This window comes from Condylostylus longicornis, unplaced genomic scaffold (assembly GCF_029603195.1).
Source record: "Condylostylus longicornis isolate FDR11 unplaced genomic scaffold, ASM2960319v2 ptg000044l, whole genome shotgun sequence".
Taxonomy (NCBI): domain Eukaryota; kingdom Metazoa; phylum Arthropoda; class Insecta; order Diptera; family Dolichopodidae; genus Condylostylus; species Condylostylus longicornis.
This window is the reverse complement of record NW_026578013.1, coordinates 1,815,206-1,835,889: the sequence shown is the minus strand read 5'-3', so window position 1 is coordinate 1,835,889 and position 20,684 is coordinate 1,815,206. Positions and strand designations below refer to the sequence as shown.

At 23.5% G+C, this 20,684-nt stretch overlaps 1 protein-coding gene across 1 annotated transcript; it reads left to right on the top strand.

Moving 5' to 3' along the window:
• The first annotated feature begins 15,867 nt into the window (after nucleotides 1-15,867).
• LOC129610329 (probable G-protein coupled receptor Mth-like 14) lies at nucleotides 15,868-19,773 on the top strand. Its single transcript, XM_055522871.1, has 5 exons — nucleotides 15,868-16,792; nucleotides 17,107-17,571; nucleotides 18,592-18,755; nucleotides 18,841-19,057; nucleotides 19,232-19,773. Exons 1-5 carry the CDS (start codon nucleotides 16,191-16,193, stop codon nucleotides 19,491-19,493), a joined length of 1,710 nt encoding a protein of 569 aa, XP_055378846.1. The 5' UTR covers nucleotides 15,868-16,190; the 3' UTR covers nucleotides 19,494-19,773.
• Nucleotides 19,774-20,684: the final 911 nt, after the last annotated feature.

The following is a 20,684-nucleotide window of genomic DNA, read 5'->3' as shown; positions in this document are numbered from 1 at the left end:
TCCTATCTTGCATTTCCCAATAAATTCTCAATGACCGATAACATATGAATGACTAACCGTTTAGAGGAACAGTTTAACATAGAAAATAAATTTTGAACTTTTAAATTCATCAACAATAATCATGTGCGACGAAACCTATTTATGTATGTATAACATAGTAGCAATAAAAAAAATCTGTTGTGGTCAGCACATAACCGACCGCATTGTGTATTGTCTAGTTAAATGAAAGTGTTGCAGAATATTATAAAAATGTCTGTTAAATACTTTTTTCCAATTTTTAGGACATTAGTAAGCTTATAGTTAACATACCCAGAAAAATGTAAATTTGGCTCTTAGTAGAGTTTCGCTTTGTGCTACCCGAATTCCCTGAAATGCTCGCCAGTTAGTTTCGGTAACAACCAGAACTCAAATATCATATTTCAAGAAATTCCATCAATGTGTTCTGTGGATATGGTGAAAAATGTAAAATCGGCCCGCAAATCAGTTCTCGAGCCCTGATCTTTTCAAAAAAGTTATATGTTCATTGCTTTAATATGAGGAATTCATATATTAAATTTCAATGGAATCGGTCGATTATTTCTCTTTATATACACAAAAATGTATATTTGGCCCGTAGTAAAGGTCTAGTTGCCGATGCCTGATTTCTTCCAAAACATACGAATTTTTGCGGACGGTCGAGCTGAGCTTATATATAAAATTTCAAGTAAATCGTTTGAATATTTTCTTCAAAATGTTCAAAAATGTAAAACAGGCCCGCTAAAAAGTGCAGTTCCCGAGGCCTGATATATACCAAAAGTTGATCGATCCGTGCCATGGTGGAAACAAACTTACATATAAAATTTCATCAAAATCGGTTCAGCCGAACTTGAGATACACACGTGCACACACAGACCGACAGACGGACAGACCGACTTTTATGCAATTATTCTATGCAATTATTTACACTTCCCTACTATGGAGAAGTACGTTCCCACCGAAAACTCGATATGCAAAATTTGTTGCCATCACATAACCTACCTATTGTTTACACAATACGGTCGGTAAAAATTACGTCATTAAGAGTAGAGAAGAAAATTCATTAAAGAGAAGAGCCAAATTAAGCGTAAAGTTAAGACAATTTGAAAAAAAAATTAAAAGATAACAGTTTCAAAAAAATTAATGACATCATCGCGCGTTTAAAATTTTATAATTTTTGTTTTTTTCTTTTTTAGGGTAGACGCGATTAATTATTTGTTTCAAAGTTCAAAATATTTTATATGATTGTTCGTTCGATACACAATTAAACACACACATATTAGATCCCTACCTGTGTTTGGCGACAAAATGTGTGAAATAAAGCGCCAATACCACACAATATAAAAACGTTCAGTTTATTTTAACAGTTTATAAAATATTGTTATAAATTTTTCGTTCGATGAATACTATTTTGTTATATTATGAAAAATTTATAAGTATGTAGAATTTAATTGATGGTTACTATGCGCGTTATTACGCTTGAGTAGGTAAATTGTTCATTAATATAGAAAGAAAATTTGTGTCGGAATTTTTTTTCAGAATTTCTATTGTAAAAAAATGAAAATTTCGAATGAATATAATCATATTTGGCAAATTGTTATTCAGAACAGGATAAAAGTGTGTTCATTCGACTGAGAAAAAATGACTCATCTCAGAATTAAAATAACATTATTTAATTGTTACTGTGACTTTCAAACAGAAATGGAACTTAAATGATTTGCAAAACTATATAGAAAGAATTAAGAACAGAGAAATACTATGGTGACAATATTTTAAAATTTTTTGCAATATTAAGAAATTGTAGTATATTTCCGGCATAAATTAAATGTCTAATTTATTAAGATATAAACTAGGTTATGAAAATTGTTAAAAAAAAATGGCTTCTTTATAGAAACGAGTCAAATTATAGAGATGTATGCAAACCAAGATGTAATACTAATTCAAAAACGTATTCTAATTTTACGTGAAATATTTTAAATTCACATAATACTCGTATACAAATGCAGTTATAAAAAAAATATCCATATACCTATACATAAATTGTATTATGCAATTAGCGTATACTGCTGCGACCATTTTTTCATATTCTGGTTATTGTATTATGCATACACATTTGCATACACACAATAATATTTAATATTACTAGTATCGCAATCTTATTTATTTGCTAATTAATGCAAATTGTTTGTAAATCTACATACCTACATATATTTAAACTGAATTTTTTTGAATAAAATGATTTTAAATATTTGTACATCCTCCGCAAATCTGCGAAAATCCTGTTCATATGTATAGCTACAGTTTATTTTATAGCAGTAAACGAATTAGTCCCGTAATTTTCATGAAATAAACATATTTGGTGATAGTATTAAAAGATTTTAATAAAATTGATTAATAGTTGAATTCATAGCTCAAAGTTGAATATACCATCATATAAAGTTGTATCAACAATTAGAGAGATTGAATATTTCAAATTTTGCAGACTTGTATGATTTATTTTGCGTCTTCAATACAAAATCTATTTGAATTTCTTTGATTTGACGACTCTAGAAATTTCGTTATTTATAATTAATTTCTGTCTTATAAGTAAAGTCTGAATTATAATTTGAAATAGGTACTTCCATTAATTTTTTTCCGGTTATTTGAACCCTAAACTAGCACTAAATTAACTTTATACGTATATATATTATCCATTACATATATGTGTATACATACAAAGATAATTTCCAAAAATAATTTTTTTTTGAAAATTATTTTTCTAATTATTCTAATTACCATGTTTTTTTATATAATTTAACATATGTATTCGTACTTACATAAGATTATAATCGGAAAACAATAGGAAAATTCAAAAAGTTTTTCCTCAATTAAATGTTATAGGTACTTACATATATACATTCTTTAATTGTACATAAAACAATAGTACCTATTGCATAATAATTTAATGAATATGTTAAATTATACACAAAATAATATAGGAGTATACAAAACGCGCTAAAAACTTCATTCACTAAATATCTACTTACTTATATATTATGTACAAATGTACATACATACATACATAAAATTTTCTTATTAAATTTTATGATTTGTTATTCTCAATTCCATATAAAATTTTAACCGGCTTTTTATATTATACATATACTCGTATATGTACGTATGTACGTATATTCTTATAAGTATCTAAAAATTTTATAGTCATGTATCCGCAAAATTCTCACTAGAATTTTTATTGTGTTTTCCCTAACCATATACATTGAAAATAAAGTACTAATATAGATTTTTTTTTTTTGTAAATTAATTGTTATTATGCCCACCTGTATAGAGATCAGCCGGAATGAAATTCATTAACATTTATTTTGTACATAAACGTATGTATGTATTGTATGTGTTAAATTTCATTAGAATGGTCAATCCAATGAAATAACATTTTTACAAATTGAATTATTAAATCGATTTGCAAGCAAAAAAATTTCTTTAAGAATGAAATGGAAAATAAATATTTTTTAATACGAACAGAATGTTACAAAATCGGAAATCGGCCGCAGAATCGAAAAATTTGTATACTTATTGTGTCATGATCTGAATTAATTTGACAATGTGTTTACGACAAATTTTTGCAATCCTATAGCTGTCAAATTGCGATTTAAAAATTTTTTAACATACCTGAAAAATACATGTCTGTATGTGTTTTTACGTTGTTAATATGAAAAACATGTAGTCTGATGAATATTTCAGAGACATGAAACAAAATCATTAAATTTTTGGCAAAACTTCAGTGATTAAAAAAATTTTACGTTGCAATTGTTACACAATGTTTCAGGCTGAAGATTTTCCGAGACATTATTAATTTCACTGTCCCTGTATTAGGTACTTGTTCATGTTGTTACAATTTTTTGTAATTTGAATGTATGTACATATTTATGAACATAAATATGTAAGTACATATATTGAACTAAAGGATTGTCCATTAATGATACATTTTAAACAACTAAATTTTAATTTTTGTTTTTCTTTATTTTTTTTTATACATTTTTCGTAAAACACCATTACTTTAAATTTTCAGTCAGCTGAAAGCTATAATATCGAATAGACGTGAAATGTAAAATTTAATAATTTTATGTGAAATTCAAAAAATACAAAAAAAAAAATAACGAAAAAAAAATTTTTAAATTACCTCGCAACTTTTACAAATTAATAACGGTAATATATTAATTGGACGTTCACCACGAATAATTTAATTATTAATAGAATGTGATTTGTTTTTGTTGTTATTTACATATGTACATAGGTACTATGCGTAAGCAAAAAAAAAAATCATGTTTATTAAATTCAATACTTTATTATTTTATTGCTAAGTGATAACAGAAATAAAGGGGAAAAAAACGGAGCAAACATATTTACTCAGAGCAGAGTATAAAACCGTTGTGCTCCATTCTTGTATTTTACTACACTGTGAGATCTTGTCTCATATTTGTTTACTTTCCTGAGAATTCTCGTTCGGAGAAAAAATTGATAAAGAATAAAACAACAGTAAAACAAAAATAAGAGTAAAATAAAATTAAGCGTAATACGTAATTAATTTTGCTGTTCCGTTTTTGTAAAAAAAAGAAAAGACACGCGAATCATTACAAAATTCTTTAGTCATTAAAGACAGATCAAGTGAGAGACAACAAGTTAAAAATTATTTAATATTAAAATTTAGTAAATTTTTTTATTTTGTGGAATTTAAGTTGCGTATACAATCGGAACGCGAAAAAAAAATCACAATAATAAAAGATTCTTTGTTTTGTTTTTGTTTTCTTAAAGTGCCATTGTGATATTTTGAGGATAAATAATATTTGTAAGAAGATCACCAATAAAAAATAGATGAATAAAAAATCAAATATTGATTTAAGAAATTAAGGAAATCATAGATCTTAGCATAGAAGGATTTATTCAAAAAAAAAATTTGTTTTTTTGCTACTTTTTGAAATTTTTAAAATTTTTGTTTATACTAATTTCTTAATTTATACAAATATTTATTCAAATGATTTAGAAGAGGAAAAAAAACGTATAACAGAAAAGAAAAACAGTTCAAGTTATTTAAATAGTAAAGTTTAATTTGTTAATGAGTGGAAACAAACAAAATAAGTGTGAAAAAATTTTTTATTTAAATAAAGTGTTCGTAGAAAAAAAACATGTGCACTATGTACCTAAAAGTAGCAATAATAATTTAATCTAACTTAATTTGTGAAATTTATAAGTAAATGAAATTTAAAAAACCTAAGGAAAATATTTGAGGAAGGTATTTACCTACACAAGACAGGGACACTTACAGAATTTATATTTTAGCGTATAAAACTAATTATACTCGTATAATGTTTAAGTGTAAATTAAATTAACTGAATTTATTTTACGTAACGTGGAAACCTCAAAGTTTAAAAGAGACATCACAAAGTTCCAGTATTTCCAGTAAATAGAAATTGACATAATCTAATGTAGTTTAAAATTTATTTTTGAAAAAAACAGAAATTTATCCACCTAGTTCAACTCGTTAATTTTATGAGAGAAAGGTAGAATAAGGGAAGAAAGAATGGCACCCTAATTCCGGACACAATAATTAATTAATGAAACTGTCATATTCTAATCGTAAATCAATAACAAGGAAAAAGATTTTAATACCGGACACCGGAATGTAGTAGAGAATTCGAATTAGCATTTTGGTATAACATAAAAAAAAAATTATTGATAAAAAAAAAACGCTGTTCGTTAATTAGAAGCTTGATGTGCTAGTTTCTACTGCCCTTTTGCTACTGTAAACGGATTAGTTTTACAAAATTTTCTATTATATATATGTAGATACTTAACTGTTATACCATATTTTTAAGAAGTTTAAGATTTGATATTTGTATGAGCATATTTTTTAAATTAATTTTCTGTGTGCTTAAATCTTTAAAACTTACAAATACAACTTGTTTGGGTATATTTATAAAATTATAACAAAGAACATAATACTTTTAGCCCTCTTGAAACTATACAGAAAAGATAAATTTCGATTTATACCTTACCAGAACAGAAAAAAATTAAATTATGCACAATATAATATACGATATAGGGTAAGAGGACATATCCTTCAGGTCAGAAATTATGTTGTAGTTTTAATTTCTTATGAAGCAAATGAGTATACTTTAAAACAAACACCCTGTGCTTTTAACAAATATAATAATAATTAAACATTATGTTTTAAATTTATTTTAAATTTTATTTTATATAAAAATGATAATTCAACAGAAAGAGTGCCGAATCATCTCTTTTAATCATCAATGTTTAAAAAAGAAAAAGTAAAGTAAACAAAATTGCAGAATCAGACATACTTGGACAACGTCATCAAATAAAAATATGATGAAATAATTTTAGTTTACAAAATAATATTTGTATACATATATTTATATGTATGTAAAGTATGACAAATTAAACTAAGGTCACATCCCTTACACATATAACAATATTATACACATATCTGGTACACATATAACAATAAATATCTCTATATTTACCGACAGCCGACCTGGTGATCACGGGGTAGTGGTAAAAAAATGGCAAAATTGTGCTAATTATAGTACAGTGAACCTGTTGTACCGGCCTCGTCAAGCAACCAATCATGCATTTTAAATGACATTTTCGTTTCCACGATTTTTTCGGTTGCCTCTGTCTAAAATAAAGCAAATTACATTTTATTGATATTAATTATTTTTAATTAAACATTTGAACAATTATTTTTAACCTAAATCTAGTTTAAAATTAGTCATAATTAATTTCACTCTAAATAAATATACGTACCCTATACTTATACGCATTTCTATAGATGAGAAATTTTCTTAAATTTTAAATATAAAAAATAAAAATAAAAATAATTAACGTTATTTTCTTAATTACTTATGTCTTGTTTCAATAAATGTGTGTACATAATTGTATTTAATTTTATAAATGCATAATACATGCGAGAGTATCTAACTTGTAAAATTAGCTAAAATCTAATACTTATGCAAACCTTAAATATTACAAAAAGGTACTATTTATTCAGCATGTTATAAATATTAATAATTTGGTAAATCGCTAAAAAATTTGAATGGTTTTAGAGATTCTTATCATGTTAAGTAAAATAGAAATGTTACATTTAATTTTAAAAGAACAAAATTCTATGAAAAATGACCAGAATTAAATGAGGTATAATTTTGTGCCCTAGGAATTTAATTCTGAGCATTACTAACTTACTAATTGTAATTAATATGCAGTACTGCTCTCTAGAACGTATACTCTCTTGAGCTTAGCTCAATTAAATATGAATATGTGTGTGTATGTACAAAAAAGTATGTATTGTGATTCAGAAATAACAAAAAACCTTGTTGATTAGAAAACCACATTTTTTCATTTATTTTTCATTCTACAAATATTTGGCTTTTACAGTTCATTTTACACCTGACATTAATTCAGCATTAAGTAAACGTTAGATATTGAACAGCTAATTGAAGTAGTTATGTGACACTAAAGTAAACATTAAGAAAATTTGAATCAATAAAATTCATTGTAATTAAATTTAATTTGTTATGCTATTTTTAATTTTAAAAAAAATTTAATTATGATTAAGATTTTAAAATAATAAACCATTTTTTTTATAATCTTTTCAATTTGAAATCATTTGCATATTTTGAACATTTCAAATTTATTGAAGAAATTCTTACACCGCACAAATGTTTTGTTCGTACAAAAAATTTGTTTTTTAAAGAATTTTTTAAAAATTTTGATTTAACCATTAGTAAGATATGCAAAACCAATTAAATCAAAAATTGGAGGCAATCATTTAGAATTTATTTTTATTTCAGTTCAAATAGCAAGGTAAAAATACTTTAATTTTGATCTAAAAATTTGACTTTCCCACATAGAATCCGATTACATACATAGTATAATTTCATTTAAAATTTGAATTTTAAATTTGATAATAACAAGTTTAGTATGCAAATAATTTCAAAGTATTCAAAAATAAATTGCATTTATAATTAAATTTGAAAACTTAAAATAGTTTTCATAAATTACACTAGTATAACTTTTATAGTTTAAATTACAAATATCTGTAGGTGCTTTAACATTTTTGCACGTAAACTCTACTTATTTATGCATAAAATTAACATGTTAATGATTATTACCTTCTATTATTAATAAAATTTTTTCAGAATTCGAAAATCGAATTCTTTGTAATTTGGAACAATTATTCTGAATTTCTTATTTAAATATTAGAAATGCCCACATATGTATTTACTTACATATTTTGAGAATTTCTTAAATTATTATACAGAAAAAATATTTTAGAGTAGTCACGTTGAAGATCATTGCAATTTAATAGAATTTCACTCATTCCAAGTTGTAATCAATTGGAATGAGTAAAATTCTATTTACTTAATTTGTTAACTTAAATATCTACTTTCAATTTAATAAAATCCAACAACTTTTACAAAAATTCATCTTCATCGGTCTTGCATATTTTTCATGCATTTATTTTTAGATTCAATGCTAATTTTTAAATATACAACCACGCATTTAATCCATAAATTTAATTCAAATGTAGCAAATATTTTTATAAAATACAGTTGTTCCCCCTCATTTCAGTATTTCTAATAATTTCAGTATTTCTAATGTTCGTATTTTTATGTTAAATTATAAACTTCTTAACTCCATTCTGACTAAATTTCCATTCTAATTATTCCCTAATTTTTGAACTAGATTTTTTTCCATTGATGACATATAGATATGATTCCCTTTTGTTTACACTTATTTACACTATAATTTTTAAATGAAAAAAAAACTCAAGAAATTATTTATAAATAATTTTAAGAGGGAAACTCCCTTACAGTTTCTATGACTAACGTACTCTCATTATGACTAAAATAGAATTCCCCTTTCACATGACATTGTTATTGTAAAAAAATTATACATTCTTACACATATTTATAAAATTAAATGTCGTAATTTAGAGGATTACTATACTAATTTCAATTTTAGTGTTTCCATATTAAACGCCTAATATAAAAGTACGAATTTATTTTTTTGTTGAAAAGGTTTTTTTTTTTTTTTGCTCTTAGAAAAAAATTACATATTGTTTGCTTGTCGACTTGTTCAATCACAATTTTATTATTTATAAGTATATTTTTAAAAGCATGTACCTATTTGTAATTCGATTGGATTTTGTAATGAATTGAACAGGTATTTTTTGGATTTATTAATAAGAGTGACAATTAAAAATTATTGAATTGATAGCTGTGATTGTTATAGAAAATTCTTTAATTAAAAGTAATTTTAAGTTTTCATCTATGAATAAAATTCGTGGTAGTTCGAGGAAGTTTAATTTTTTTTTTAGTTACGTCAGTAAACTTAAAAAATTCTTATTTTATGACTTTTATTAATAAATAAACCGTGGGTGAATTTGAAAATTATAATTATTGGAAAATATGACTATAAATATTAGACGCTAAGTCCATTAGTGGCCTATTTGCAAAAATGAAATTTCGAGTAAAATGCTATTGTAATATTTAAAAATTTAATTTAAAAGAAAATTTCTAAAAGGCAAAAACGAACTTATGTCAAAATAGAGTGAAAAGAGGAGTAAACTAAGTATGTATTTTGAAAATATAGAACAATTCTTTAAGCCATTATAGCTTTATTGAATATAATAACTCATTTTAGCAAAAATATTGTATAGGCTGCTAAAGTGCTGAGTGCCTCATTCTTAGTTAGATAATATGTGTTAACAAAATGCGGCCAAATTCCCGAATAAATGAGAAATTAATTTGAAAAACATATAACAATAATCCATGGTTCAATATCTTATTTTAAGAAAAGAACTTAAAGCAGATAATTTTTCGATTTTAATGTCTTTTTATGAGGAATCTACAATTATGATTGACCTCAATATTAGAATTTTTTTATATCTATTTAATCTATAGTTTTAGTTAAGGCGTTTCATTACTAATTTAATAAAATTTATCTGAATTAAAATTCAAACTTCTAAATTTTTGTAATTTTATATAAATCGTATTTGTACTTGATTATTTTGTTCTATACTGTAACTCTTTGTGAATCAATATCGATGCACTTGAACTTATTGAGATGCCATTGAAAGTTACACAAATATTTTACGTGAATTGTGAGAAAGGTGAATTATTTCTAAATTCAAATTCAAATAAAAAATTTAGATAGAATTTTTTTGTTTTATATAAATTTTGTAATAAATTTCAATTTTGTAAATATTTAAAATTTGAAAATTGATTTTATATCCACATTTTTATATATTGATTAAAATTCAGTGAGCACGAAACCCATAAAATATTTTGGTACCTACCTACCCATATAAATACGCATAAAAATTTTTTTTCGATTCTATATAAGAATTTTAATGTCAATAAATCACATTTTGTTTATTCTATTAAAAATTGCCTCCACTGATTATTAATGGCTTCATTATAAACAGGTACCAACCAATCAACCACCTGTTCAATATTATAGTATAATTTCTAAGCACAATATCTAGAAAATTTAGTTTTGAAATGCTTCAGCAGGGAAATGCTAGCAATCGTAATAAAAAATTATTTATGTATGCGTATGTATTTTTTATGTATTGTAAATTTTTATATTAAAAGCAATTTAATTTATTGCACATTAATAACTACGCGTGTACATTTTTTATGTTAAATTGATTTTTTGCACGTGTAAACAAAATCAATAAAAATATAAAACTTTAATATTAATAGCGACAATGTGGGAATAAACAAAATTCACATCCTTCTAGCAGTGTCTAATTAAACATACATACACGCATATATAATTACTTGATTTCTGAGTTGGTTACTTATATGGACTATTGTAGACTTATCAGTATCCGGAATTAAGTAAAGCGGAGTTATACAGTCTAAGTACTTAATTTCGAATTTGTACGTATACTTTTTTCCAGATGTTCTGAAAAATTCATCAACCTATTACTTAATTATTTTTTTTTAATAAAAGTATTCGTATAAAATTTCATTAGTTTAATAAAGCAGTAATAAACGGCTCTCAAATTTAAATCGATCCATCGGATTAAACCTTAAATTTTTCAATTGGATTTGAAAATCTACTAATTTTGAAATTCAAAAATATTTAAGTAGAGTTAAAAACTTTTCTTAAAATATCTGAAATTTTACTTTTAAATTTTTCATTTAATTTTTTTGAAATTTTTGTTTACTTAAATATTATTACTAGTACGAGTATTTATTTACACCATTTTTGGAAACTATTGAATCAAATTTGATGCTGTATACTCAATGGTGTTTGAACATAAATTTTAATTTTCATAAGTATTACCGCTTCTATTAAATTTATACTTAATATATAATATAAGTGAATTACTCATATGTAAAAAAATTTTTGCTTAGAATTTTTAGAACTCTTAATACGTTACTGTACGAATCACTCTTATCAAAATTAATTTACTAATCTACTTATAGGTATTTTAATTTTAACGCCATCTTTTAACTTATCATTTCAAAAATATTGATAAGAATACGTACTAATATTTCAGAAGGTCTTTAATACTATTTAAGTATGATTTTATTTTATCTTAAAAAACAAAATAATATACATAAATCTAAGGTATTATTATCTATAACGTACTTAATGGTAATACAAATAAACTTATATATTTCACAAAAACCTATAATATTGTTATATCGTGTATAGTAAGTACATTTAACATCTAAAGATCAAGAAAGTCTCCCGGTAGTATTTCAGTACTACTTATTTGCATTATTCTTTTAAATATAATAGAATCTATATGTTTATAAACTCGATATATGTAGGTAATAATTAACTTACATGTAATTAATGTTTTCTTGAATTATCTAAAATAACCTTCATGTTCAGTATCAAATTTTTATCAAAGGTGTGATATTGATGATTTTATAATTCTATATAAATTAAAAGTAGCTATAAGATATTAAAATCAAGCAACATAAAATTATTATGACAACTTCATATAAGGAAACTTAATAAGATTCAAATAATATTTTTTCTTAATTAATATCGACCACAATAATCAGGTGGTATTAGTGTGATTCAATGTTATTTTTTGTTTACTTTTTGTTTTTTGCTAATGAGAGGGTGTGAACTAAAAGTAGGTTTCCATTAAACTATAGTATTTGATATGCATATGTACACATATACTGTAAGAGTTGTATGACAAATGACATTAAATTTTCGATTGTTGTCTACAGCGAAAATTTTTTTTACTAAAATTCATTGTACATATTAAAATTATACCACAAAATCATACTTACCTAATAAATTTCAGGAATACATAAACCACAACATTAAATTATTTGCAAAAATAACTATTATTTTGTTATTTATGATCTTGAACATATTTTGAGTGTGAATGACTTTATTGATTTGTTGATTTCTTGTTTTGATCTCACTTAGTGACAATAACCAACCTATTTGAATTTTATAGAGAACGCTGATAGGTATTTGTTCTAAAAATCAATCTAGCGTTTACGATTTAAGAACGAAGATAACTTCAGTATTTTCTACATCCGTGCATGTGGGTATTATTTATTCAAAATCGCCAATGTTCTATAAATCCTTCTGTAATCAATGATCAAAACATTTCAATTTCAATATTTGAGCTTAATTGAAATTCAAATAAACTTACTGCTATAACAGGTGAGCGATCGTCAATTATTCGCTTTTATGGGTAATCGAATCATTCTACCAATTTTGCAATTTTTTTTATTCCAATATCCTTTAATAATGTCAAACGAATATTACAATATTTATAACTCGACATTGCTACTTTTTTATTCTATTACTCATACTTTTCGTTTAATGAAATTTCTTGAAAAATAAATATTTTTATAATTTTAGATTTATTAAGTAAATATTTCAACTATTATAATATTAATAATTGAATTTTCAATAAATTGTTGTTAAGTAAAATTTTTATTCATAATTCGTATTAAAAATGAAACTATCCGGTATTTTTCTTTCAAAAACCATTCACAATATTATTTTCATTTTTATATCCGTCAATTTATTATTGTGGGGATTAAAAAAAAATATACGTACATATGTACATTAATGTATGCATGTATGTATAATAAAGAGAAATAAAAAATTTTTTGCTAAAATAAACAAATTTAATTATTTTTTTTATTTACATTGAATTATTCTTGTAAAAATACAAGTGCATCTAGTCATAATTTTAAATTTAGTTTAAAATGCACTTTAAAATAGAATAAAAGTGACTAAATTATGAACGCTAAAAATGTTCACCTCATTATTAATATTTGATTATATATTTTGTTTCTATGTTTGTAAGTACATTGCAATATGATAGAAAATGGGACAGCTGTATGGGAGATTCCCTGATGAAATATTCGTTAACATTATTTACTGCTGTTTAAATATGTTTCATAATTTTACCACACTTGACTGCCATTGAAGAAGTGTCATAAATTAAATTATTTTTTATTAAATAATAAAATAAAAACATGAATTTTTGTTTTCAGTTGGCTAAGATTTTCCCAAACTGATTAAAATAAATGAAGTTTGTTTATAAAATGCATTTTAATTTCGAGCACATTTAATTTAAAGTTGTGTAAATACGGCATTGACATTTCGGAAAAAATTTATGTAGTAAAAATTTGCTACTGATCGTATAAGTTGTATACTCATGCTATCACTACTAGCAAATAAATTAATTTTGTATAAAGAATTCTCTAGAAAAAATCATATATACTTACTTAGTTGACTTAAGAAAATTTTTAACAAGAATAATTCACTTTTGAATAAAAATTGTTGATTGTTGATTAAAAAAAAATTTAATTATTCAATTTATATGATAATGATAATGTAACTCAAACATAAAATTTAGAATAACTTCATTTAATAAGTTTCAATACTCCCTCTATACAGTAATACGTCCATATTACAAGCTTTAGAAAAAAAACTACGTCTAGACTATGAATTCATAATTAAATTATAATTATATTTTATTGTATAAAATATCTCTTATCTTATTTGTGAATTAAATACACATGTTGTATACGTACATTCAACTCTTTTACGTAATATTGTAGCCATCATTATACTCGTATGTATTACAAAAAATTTAAAAAAATTTAACAATATTACTAGATTCCTAGGAAAATTTTATGACAAATCATTTCAAAAGGAATTTAATTAAAATTAATTTTTATTAATCATAGATTTTTTTTATTTATTTTATTTGCACTTATTTTAATTTTCGTTTCCGCTACTATTATTTATGAATTACATTTTATTCTATATGCTACTCCTCTAAACCGACAAAAATTATAATCATATCGATAATAAATTATTATTATCGATCTGGACTCAAGCAGAAAACAATAAATATACATACATACTTATATACATATATAAATATTATACTTATTGTTATATATAAAAAAAATATTTATTTACTTTTTGGATTAATAAAAACATTTTTATGACTAATTATTAAAAATATATCAAAAAAATTATAAATGAAATTTGAAACAGTCCAACTCATATATAAATGTAACTTGAGTACTGTCAAACATTCTGTAACTTCAACTTCATTTTAAGTACTTACTTGTGAAACTTCGCGACCAACATATACGGATCTATTGCGTTTATCGTAAACCTATTTTTAATTTTTTTTAATAATCGCTAAATATTAATTAATACGCAAGATAAATAAAAAAGGCGCTATACCTAGTTAATGGTAAACGGAAAATATTGTGTTTTAGTTTTAAGAAAAACAATTAAAGAAAATGCATCTTTATCAGGATTCTTCGACTTTGGCCCCAGTATTCTTACAGTATATTAAAAACAAGTTGAAATAAGATGTGAGTCTTATGCTATTCACATTTTATAGCGTCAATTTTTAGTGACGAGCTTTTACGAAGTGCATACCCACCTACCTCAACATACGTATTATAACATAAATGTACATACATATGTAACTGAGCAAATGTGTACATTAAATTATTTTGTAAAAGAATTGCTAATTAAGTACATACAATAATTATATTGTAGAACATTTAACCGGAAATTACTGTTAACTAATTATGAGCAATTTTTGTTTTTACCTATGTAGGTACATATCATAAACACACATATTTTTTTTGCCATAATATTTTATGTTTTAAGGTGTATTTGGTGTATTCGAAGAGAAAAACAAAATTATAGTAAAAACACAAAAATACAAAAGCATATCGTCAAACATTACGATAAGAAAAAATTGTTGCTATCTTATCAATGCATGTATATGATTACTATTGATTTTTTTTTTTTAATTTCTTATATATACGACAAACCCTGAAAATAAAAACTGTTTTATTTTCACCTTAATGAATTAGAATTAAAATTTATTATTTTAGTTAATCGTCGATTTTCTTCTATTGCAGATCGTTTTTTCATCATCGATAATTTTGGCCTTTTAATTTGATCAAAAAAAAAATTGTGACAACAGCTATAAATAATGTTTAAAATAAAAATAACGTGTATAAAAATTATTAGATGATTGACAGTTCATCGCATAATTGCCAACACTATTTAATCATTTGAATTTTGTACAAATTTAGTATATTGGAAAAAAACGTAATAAATTTTTGTTCAAATATTATGTCACCTGTAAATAATTTAATAAAACGAAATAAAAACAAAAATTCCATTGAATGTAAAGTAAATATTTGCGAAAAGTGACCGGCATAGATATGAAAATAATGTCATAATAGCTTTTAATAATTAAAATTAATGCGATTAAATACAAGTGGACATTTACATTTTGTAGTTATATTAATAATTTTTCTCAATTGAGTTTCAATTTTTTATAGAAAGAATTAAATTAAATTAAAACAAGCAAAGAAATAAAATTGTTAAAAAATTGTCAAATAAAAATTAAAAATAATTCATTTGCGACACCTACATTTATTTTTTGGAGTAAGAAAAAAATAGATTGTGACTATTGTGAATGGTTTTGAAATACGAATCTGAAAATTTACAATAGAATAAACAACAAACGAAATAAGTAAATTTTAAATTTAAATTGAATTATAGAAATTTGATGTATAAGAAAAAATTAAAATAAAGAAGAAAACAAAATGGGTTGCAATCGTTTAAACTCAAAATTTACCTCAATTTTAATAATAGTTTTAATAAATTTTAATATTAATTTATATAAATGTGAAGATTTAATAGATAATAATAAAAATCCAGTAGTTTTTAATAATATTAGTGAAACCAAATTAAAAGCAACAACAATAATACCAAATGACTTATTATTAGTAACAACAATAGATAATAATACTCTTCCTGTGGAAGAATCAAATTTTGCTGCCAAAAATTTTGATAATTTAGATGAGAATGTAACGAAAAAAATTGTTATATCATCGAAACCAAATGGTAATACAACTGATGATGAAAATGAGGATGAAATCTATTCAACAAAACCAAAATCATGTTCGGAAATGAAACGTGAAAAATTACCAAATCAACCAATAAATACAATAAATTCATTATTAAAAAAATGTTGTCCAATGGGCGAAAGTTTACATCCATATGATGGTCCAGGTGGTCGTAAATGTGATTATGAAAATAAAACATTTGTACCAAAACTAATAACAGCAGCTCTCTATGAAAATTGTATTGAAGATTTAGAAGAACATTATGAATTAGAAGTTGAAGTTGGAAATCCATGTAATGTGTAAGTATCAACCTCCTTTTTTTGGATTTGTATAATGTACATATAGCTGAATCATTTAATTCAGTAGGAAATGTAAAATTTTTACATTTGGCAGCAGTTTTTTGTTGGCCAGGTTAAAAGTAAATTTTCTTCCTTAGTATAAAATAAATAATAATCTGGTTACAATTATTTATCAAATTCGTTCATAACGATCTCGATTGAGACTTTTATAACAAAATTGAATCATAAATATTGTATTCTTTTCTATATATACTTATATATATATTACTCTATCATTATTATTATAATTATAATAGTATTTCTATTTATCCTAGCTCATTTATATATACGAGAGATTATGGTGATCGAATATATGTTATGCAAAATGGAAGTTTACTTATTATGGATGAATATGGTAATCAATCATTCGATATATTTGATGATTATTGTTTAGATGTTGATTATCAATCTGGTGAATTATTGGCAATTGTATGTGTAACACCAATTGGTGCACATATTAGTGAAGCACAAACAATATTATTTGCAGTATTTATGTTTGTATCAGTAATATGTTTAATATTTGTTGCATATATACATTTTGCAATACGTGAATTAAGAACAGTACATGGATTATCATTGGGTTGTATGTCATTATGTTTAGCAATTGGATTTAGTTTATATATATATGCTCAATTAATACATGGAGATCGTGGCAGAATTGGTTATTTTGTACAATTTTTCTTATTAGCTTATTTCTTTTGGTTGACAATGTTAGCATTAAATATTGTTGTAACAGTATGGTAAGTAAAATTTCATTTTTTAACCAAACTTTTTATAATTAACAACAAGAAAAACAAATTTTAAAATTTATAATTAATTATGAGTCATTCTTAGTTTAATAGATAAGTAAACGCAATTATTTAAATTCGAAATTAAATATTTAAAATGGAAGAAAACATTCATTCATATCATTTAATTGATTCAATGTTCAAGTTCTGCTTGAAAGTCGGCACATAATTCAAAAAATGTTTGCTCTTGCACCTTCCTAATGCAAAAAATATCTACATATACAATAAATATATCTATTTAAATATATATAAGTACATAATATCAGTAAATTTTTGCAAAAAAAAAAAAAAATTAGAAAAATTTCCATAAAATTTATTAATTTATAAACGAAAATGTTTATTTTATCATTTTTTTAAAGAATTTTAATAGGAGTGCCAATAATTATTTAAACATGCAATAAAAGCAAAATTTTTAAAATATTATTTTATTTTTTATAATAAAGTTCTAAAAAAAATATGGTGAATAAAACATTGGAAATTTTATGATTATTGATAAGATTAAAATAAATATGTAAAAACGATAAGAGGGGGTAAAATATAAACTTATATATGGAATGGCATTATATTAGTATATAAAATTTGATTTGGTAAAAGCCTCGTACAACCATACATATTTATTACAAACTAATGAGCTATGATTTTCAAAATACTTTATCAATTATTTATTAAGAGCGCACAGTTATACGAAAAATGCCACTTATGTTCTTTATCGTTTGCTTTTTAAAAAAGCGTGGTTCTTTAAATTTGAAAACTTAAGTATAGTTATTTTATAATACTTTAATAATGGTTAAGTCAACAATCATTCATGTTGCATATACTATATGTAGAACTACTTATATATGAGTAATTATTTTTGGTTGTTCAATTAAAATTTAATATTATTCAGAAAAATTATAAATAACAGAAATTATTTGTAAATTATTTTTTGTAAAAACTATTTAAATTAAGCGTATTTTTTAACATTTTTTTCAGGTATTTCTTACCACGCTACATTACTATTACCAGAACAATAAGATATTGTCGATTGGGAATTTACGCATGTATAGCTAGTTTTATTCCATTATTTTTCGTTTTGATTACATATAGTAAAAGACTTCCAGGAATGCCATCATATTTTTATCAAGCATGGAGTGAATGTATGTATAATGAAATTTTATACACGAAATTCATATTCTAATATCGTTAAATTAAAATAATTATAATATCATTATTAATTTTTAGCTGTACAAGAATCCCAAAGATATTTCATACCACCAGTATCTGCTTGCATATTTTCAACATTTTGTTTATTAGTAATAAGTTATTTTGGTTTTCGAAATTGTGATAAAATTTTATTATTACGTGGTAAAATTGAATATAGATCAATAACAAATGGACGATGTGATGGAGATATGCTACCAGTAATGGATGAACATTTCTTAGAAGAAACAAAACAAGAGTATGATAAACCAATAAAATTTTTATAAATATTAATTTAGTTTAAATTTTAATTATGGAATTATTTATTATCCGTTTAAAAGAAATTCTATAATATTAATTGGAATGAAATTTAATAAATTTCATTCCAAGGAAATAATTTGATAACATGCTTTAATAATTATTTTATTTTTAGTGCAACCTGCATATCAATACTGTTAGGAATTATATCAATAACATGGATTCTTGAAGTTATAACATTTTATGCACCCGGTAGTGATGATTATATGGCATTTATGGAAATTATGAATGGTTTACAAGGATTTTTCATATTAATGATATTTATTGTTGGTAGAAAACGAAGATCTGTAATAATAAGATGGTGGCATGATAGAGGATCACATGAAATAACACCGGTGCCAACAAGAGAACCAAAGGAAGCAGAAAATGGAGTATAAAAATAAAACATTAAATTTCTATTTTAGTAAAATATTACAGTTTAAATACTAAAATATATTATGAAAAGAAAAATTTATGCTTTATGAGAATTATTAAAATATAAGTAAGGATTAAGTATTTATAACCACAGCTATTAAATTATTAAGGAATAGTAAAACAAAATGAAAATAGAAATTAGTTAAAAATATTATAATAATATGACTATAATGACAAAAAGACTGTCAAAAATTAACAATTTGTCGAAAAATTTTTTAATCAGTCTAGAAAAACAAAAACAAATTTTTTTATACATATTAAAATTTTAAATTACGAAAGCACAATGTAGGTATTATAAACAAGTATTTTAAATTATTTATTTTAAGTAATAAAAATTATATAATATATTTTAAATAAGAAATGAAAACGCTTTAGAAAAATTAAGTTTTTTAACATGCATTTTAAGATATAAATAGTTATTTTTAATTTTTTAAATAATTTAATATTTGTTGCTAATATTATTATTAATAAAAAATCAATATAAACAATAGTAAAATTTTAAAAATTTGAATGTATACATTTTAAAAGATTAACCTTTTCAAAATTAGTGCTTTTAATTGTTATATAATAAAACAATTCATATTTTGTAAAACAAAATATTTTAATTTTTTTAAGACTGCTATTTTGAAAATTGTAAATATTATGTATTGTACATACTTCTGTTTTATAAAAATGGAATGAACTTAACAAATTTAAGGGGGCAGTTATTCTTTGTTTATTGTTTTCAATGATACTTTTTTGGCATATTGTAAATTGAAATTAATTATGAAAACAAAGGGGAAAGAAAAAACGAGTTTAAGTAACCGATTGGAATAAAATAAATACCTGGTCCTATAAATATTCCATTTGATATACATAAAAATTTATATACAAAATTATAATTATGAATATTGTGGATATCTTCGGAATCATCAAATAAAAATTGTACGATTTTGTTAAAATCACATAAAATGAAATATCAGTTTAGTTTTTGATACGTTGTATCGTTTTATTTCTTTAAAGATATTGCATTATTTGAATTTTTGGTATTTAGGAATTTTGATACATGTATCACTACCTTCTAGTATGTTTTTGTTCTTTAAATATTTTATTTTGATTTGAGTTATTCAACCAAAAATTAGTTACTCACATAGATTTTTTTTCATTTTTCAAAA